Source organism: Epinephelus fuscoguttatus, linkage group LG17 (genome assembly GCF_011397635.1).
Source record: "Epinephelus fuscoguttatus linkage group LG17, E.fuscoguttatus.final_Chr_v1".
Lineage (NCBI taxonomy): Eukaryota > Metazoa > Chordata > Actinopteri > Perciformes > Serranidae > Epinephelus > Epinephelus fuscoguttatus.
The window spans coordinates 14,779,358-14,783,901 of NC_064768.1; the positions used below are offsets into that span (position 1 = coordinate 14,779,358).

Below are 4,544 nucleotides of genomic sequence, written 5' to 3' on the forward strand. Positions count from 1 at the left end.
TGGATAAAAACAAATGCAACTAATTTTTTACAGTTTTCACCTGCTTCCACAACCACAGTGCAAAAAAAAGACATTGCAACGTGCATTGCATTTTTTGAGAAAAGCTGCCATGACATCACACATTTTAGGCCCTACAAAATCCTTAAGGGACTGTTTCTTTCTAATTTATAGCACTTTTTGTACCTCACACAGCTGCCAAGTTTTTCCTCCTCTTGTGGTTTGTTGGAGCAGGAAACAGGCCTCACACTTACCATATATACATCTGGACTACCTTATTAATAAAATGTTTAAAATGCTTCATAAAAATGAGTAATCAGTAACATTGATGAGTTTTACAGAGCTCCCTTCAAACACAGCTGTTCACAGTATGTTAAAAAAAGAAATAGATATATATAATGTATTTTTTAAATCTTAAACAGATCAATATATGTATTGGCCTCGAAGATCCACTATCTGTATACAGAACAAAAAGAGCAAGAAAAAAGCAGCAACATCAAAGCATTTTACTGATCTGAGACTCATGACCTTTATAAGCCACACTGATGTTAGTGGACGGTGCCGTCTCCATCCTGCTGCGGAGCTCCCTGGTGTCGTTCACAGGACACTTGCTGGGCAGCCGGCACCAGAAAACCTGCTTGTAGGACTTCCTGAAGTTCTCCGACAAGAAGGCGTAGATGATGGGGTTGACAGAGGAGTTGCTGTAGGCCAAGCAGTGAGCCAGCATCCTGAAGACAAAGGAGGCCTGGTTCAGGGGGAAAGTGCCAAACTCCACCCACAGGTGGACGATATGGTGAGGCAACCACGACAGACAGAAGACCACGACCACCACCAGGACGGTCTGAGCAGTCTGTGGAGATAATATCATGATATGTGATCAAATATAACTGTCTGTGAAGGATGGGTAACATCAGATAATAATGAGTAACATCATGTGTAAAAAGTAAAATAACTATTATTTTATGGATAGTTTAGTGTTGATCCTAAAAAGATGACAAAACATGCATTTCTACTGATTGCATTTTTTCCAATGTTTCACACATAATCATTTCTCACTGTTTCTGCAAATCACAGATACGTCACATTGGCACATTATTATGTAGCAGATATGTTGAAGCTTTATGTTTCAGCAATGTTGTGGTTAACATGTGGTTAGGGTTAGGTACCATACCACTTTTTTATGGTAAGAAAAAGGTCATGTTTTGGCTTAAAATACCCAATTTTGGGGGCACAATCCCTGCTGGAAAAGAGAAAAAAGCATTGGCCTTTCATGCCACTATCCCTGCTGAAAAAAACAGCGATGTCTTTGTAAGAAATAACCCCTGTTTGTGGTACTATTCTGGCAGGCAACACAGATATGTCTTGGTAAAATACCAAACGCTTTTCATGGCACTACCTCGGCAGTAAACACAGTGACGTCTCTGCAGAAGAAAACACAACTGCATTTTGTGAGAATATCCCAAAACACACATAAGTGGTGTCTCAAAAGCTGCTGGAAACACAGCAGACTCGCTAAATCACACCCGTTTTCACTGTTTGTTGGCCTCCAGCAGTGGTCTGTAACTTGGCAAGTGTCTGACATGCCATCCAACATCCCCTCCACCTCCATCAGCTCGAATACTACGTCACTTTTTAAAGGTTGATGTGATATATCTGAAACGTGCAGATGTAGCGTATTCGTGGTTTGCAGAAACATTCAATATCAGCATTTTCTTCTTGGCTACTGGGCTGGCAAGTAACATTTTTTCATTATAGTTAATTGTTTAGTCTATGAAATGTCAAAAAGTGATGAAAGCACTCATCCCAGTTTCTCAGAACTAAAGTTAACATCTTCAGATGTAATAAATATCGAAAACCTGAATATATTTCATTTACTTTCAGCAAATCTTCATATTAGAGAAGCTGGACTTACCAAATTTCTGGCATTTTTGCCTGAAAATGACTGAGAGATCATCAAAAGAGTTGCAGGCTATTTTTTTTAAACTAATCAATGATGAATCAGTCTTTTCAGCTCTTCGCAAGACTACAGTGTACAGCCATTTTTTCAATGAGCATTGTGCACACTTACCTCTCCAGCACCGCAGACCTGGTCCATTATGAACCAATCAGTCATTACAGGAGAAATAGGGGGACATTTTCACATTATCCCTATATCTTCAGGTAATTTCAGAACTGCAACGATTAATCCAATAGTTTTCACAAATTAATTTCAAATGAATTTCCAACTAACTTGATAACTAATTGGTCTAAGTACGTTTTTTTAAGGACAGTCAAAATTGTCTGATTACAGCTTCTTTTCTGGTTTCTTTACTCCTTTATGACCATAAACTGAATATGTTTGGGTTGTAGACAAAATAAGAGATTTGATGATGTCTGCTTGGGCTTTGGAATACTGATCAACTTTTTTTTTAATCATTTTCTGACATTTTATAGACCAAACAACTAATTGGTTAATCAATAAAATAATAAACAGATTAATCAACATATAAATAATCATTGCAGTCCTACTCCAGTTATATGATTATTCTATAACGTGATGAACAGAGAGACAGGAATTATCTTCTACCAACCTTCCTTTTGGAGAGCTCTGATTTTTTGGAGACATTCTTCAGCTTTTTGCGCAGATGGTTTAAAACCTACAACAATAAAAGTGTGATATAGTGAATGACTGCTGTGCCTTTTTGCTCCATTTTCTAAAGACCTATTTCTTCCAGTAACATATTAAATCAATGTGGCACCTGCTATTAGAAGTTATTTTGACACTTTCGCATATCATCACACCTACAGTAAGCACAGAATCATGTCAGCTACTTTGACAGATAATGTTTCATTTATCGATTACAAACCACTGTTGCTGAAAAGTCAAGATTTTTACACTAAAAATGCATCATGTTTGCATCAAACTGCGCTATGTATTTATACCAACCTGTGAAAATCTTCCATTAACACTGTAGATTTACGCGCATTCATTCACTGTAACTCATGCGCACCCACCTTTGCATAGCAGACAGAGATCAAAGTGAGTGGCAGGAGGTATCCGAAAACAAAAGTGCACATCACGTAAACTTTCCTCTGGTGATCCGGCCAAACCTCCCAGCAAAAGGTGTTGTTGTCCTCCCTCTCCACGATGCTCTGGTAGTGCGCAACGGGCGCTGCCATGACCAAAGACAGGATCCAGATGAGCACCACTCCGAGCATGGCGTGCCTCCCCACCCGGATCGACGAGGATTTCCTGGCGTGGACGATGGCCACGTAGCGGTCCACGGACATCGCGGACAAGGTGAAAATACTGACCAGCATGGACACAGTGAAGAAATAATGAATGAACTTGCAGATGAACGCTCCCAGCACCCATGTGGGCAGCATGTAGATGGTGGACTGGAAGGGGACGCAGAAGAGGAGGTAGGACAGGTCCGCCACGCTCAGGTTGAGGATGAAGATGTTGGTTGTGCTCCTCGGTTGTCCCGGTTTGCTGCGCGCCAGCACCGTGATCACCATGGTGTTCCCAAGCACACCGAGGATGAAAATAAGTCCAAATATCAGGAGAGAAATAAAGTTATCTACACCCATCTCCAGGATAGGTTTAGCTGGCAGCCTCACAGTGTTGGTGTTGAAAGGCTGACTTTGGTTTTCCACCTGTAGCTCCATCTTTTTACACTATTTTCCAAAAGTTACATGTTGGTATAAAAGACGCACGTCCTTCACATGTAGCTCAGGTTGGTGTTTCTCTTTAACAGAGGTTGGATGGAGATTGTGCATTTGAAGGCTGCTCCCTGCCTTCCAACGTCACCACACTGCGTGCAGAAGATCCCACCAATACCTTCCCACTGTTTCCCGTGACCTGCAGCCAGTGGCAGGGGAATGAACAGAAATACTCTTATATACTGTTTGAAAAATTAACAGGCCAGTTCATCAAACATCCAGTCTTACTTCATTAAAATAAGTCAGATAATAATGATAATAATAATATTTTTTGTTAAAAAAAAAAAAAAAAGAAGCAAAAAACACATGGACATATATTCAATCAGTGCTGGACCAAGCACATTCGGTGCCCTGGGCAATCTTCCCCTGGTGCCCCCCCATATCCATCCCGCCCCCCAAAAAATAAAAGTAGCTATAATAAGTAAAAAATAAATGAACAAATAAATTAAAATGTGGTATTTGCAAATGTGCATATCTGCGTTCTTCTTTTTTCCTTTTTTTTAAATTGCGCCCTGTATAACTTTTGCCTTTTCATTTTCTATTATTCTAAAGTTTTCCACATACACTCCACCATACCCATCATTCCTCTGGCATGTTTTGATTGTGATGATGACCACATTAAGGTGAACTGCATACTGAAAAATATATTGCCATGTGATGTATGTGAGGGCATCAACGTGCAGTAGATTTTACAATAATGTCAATATATTCTTATTATTTATGAATATGTTAGCAAACATGGTGTATGGTATATTCAGATATGGTTAATATTTAGCAAATAATGAATATATTTAGGTATTATTTTGAAAAAAAATTTTTACACTAAGAAGAAGTAAGAATTCAAA

General features: G+C 39.3%; 1 protein-coding gene across 1 annotated transcript; it reads right to left on the reverse strand.

Annotated features, from left to right (window-relative positions):
* Nucleotides 1–493: 493 nt before the first annotated feature.
* galr1a (galanin receptor 1a) lies at nucleotides 494–3,673 on the reverse strand. Its single transcript, XM_049602387.1, has 3 exons — nucleotides 2,992–3,673; nucleotides 2,568–2,633; nucleotides 494–847 (listed from the first exon to the last, which is right to left on the reverse strand). The coding sequence occupies exons 1-3, from the start codon at nucleotides 3,643–3,645 to the stop codon at nucleotides 494–496; spliced, it is 1,074 nt and encodes a 357-aa protein (XP_049458344.1). The 5' UTR covers nucleotides 3,646–3,673.
* Between the last annotated feature and the right edge of the window lie 871 nt (nucleotides 3,674–4,544).

What these genes read in the sequence shown, in the direction of transcription:
- galr1a (XM_049602387.1), bottom strand. Translation starts at nt 3,645, where the DNA reads ATGGAGCTACAGGTGGAAAACCAAAGTCAGCCTTTCAACACCAACACT. An exon ending in TCTCTGTCTGCTATGCAAAG is followed by an intron (nt 2,634 to 2,991) that starts GTGGGTGCGCAT and finishes TTATTGTTGTAG; the next exon opens with GTTTTAAACCATCTGCGCAA. An exon ending in CAGAGCTCTCCAAAAGGAAG is followed by an intron (nt 848 to 2,567) that starts GTTGGTAGAAGA and finishes TTATCTCCACAG; the next exon opens with ACTGCTCAGACCGTCCTGGT.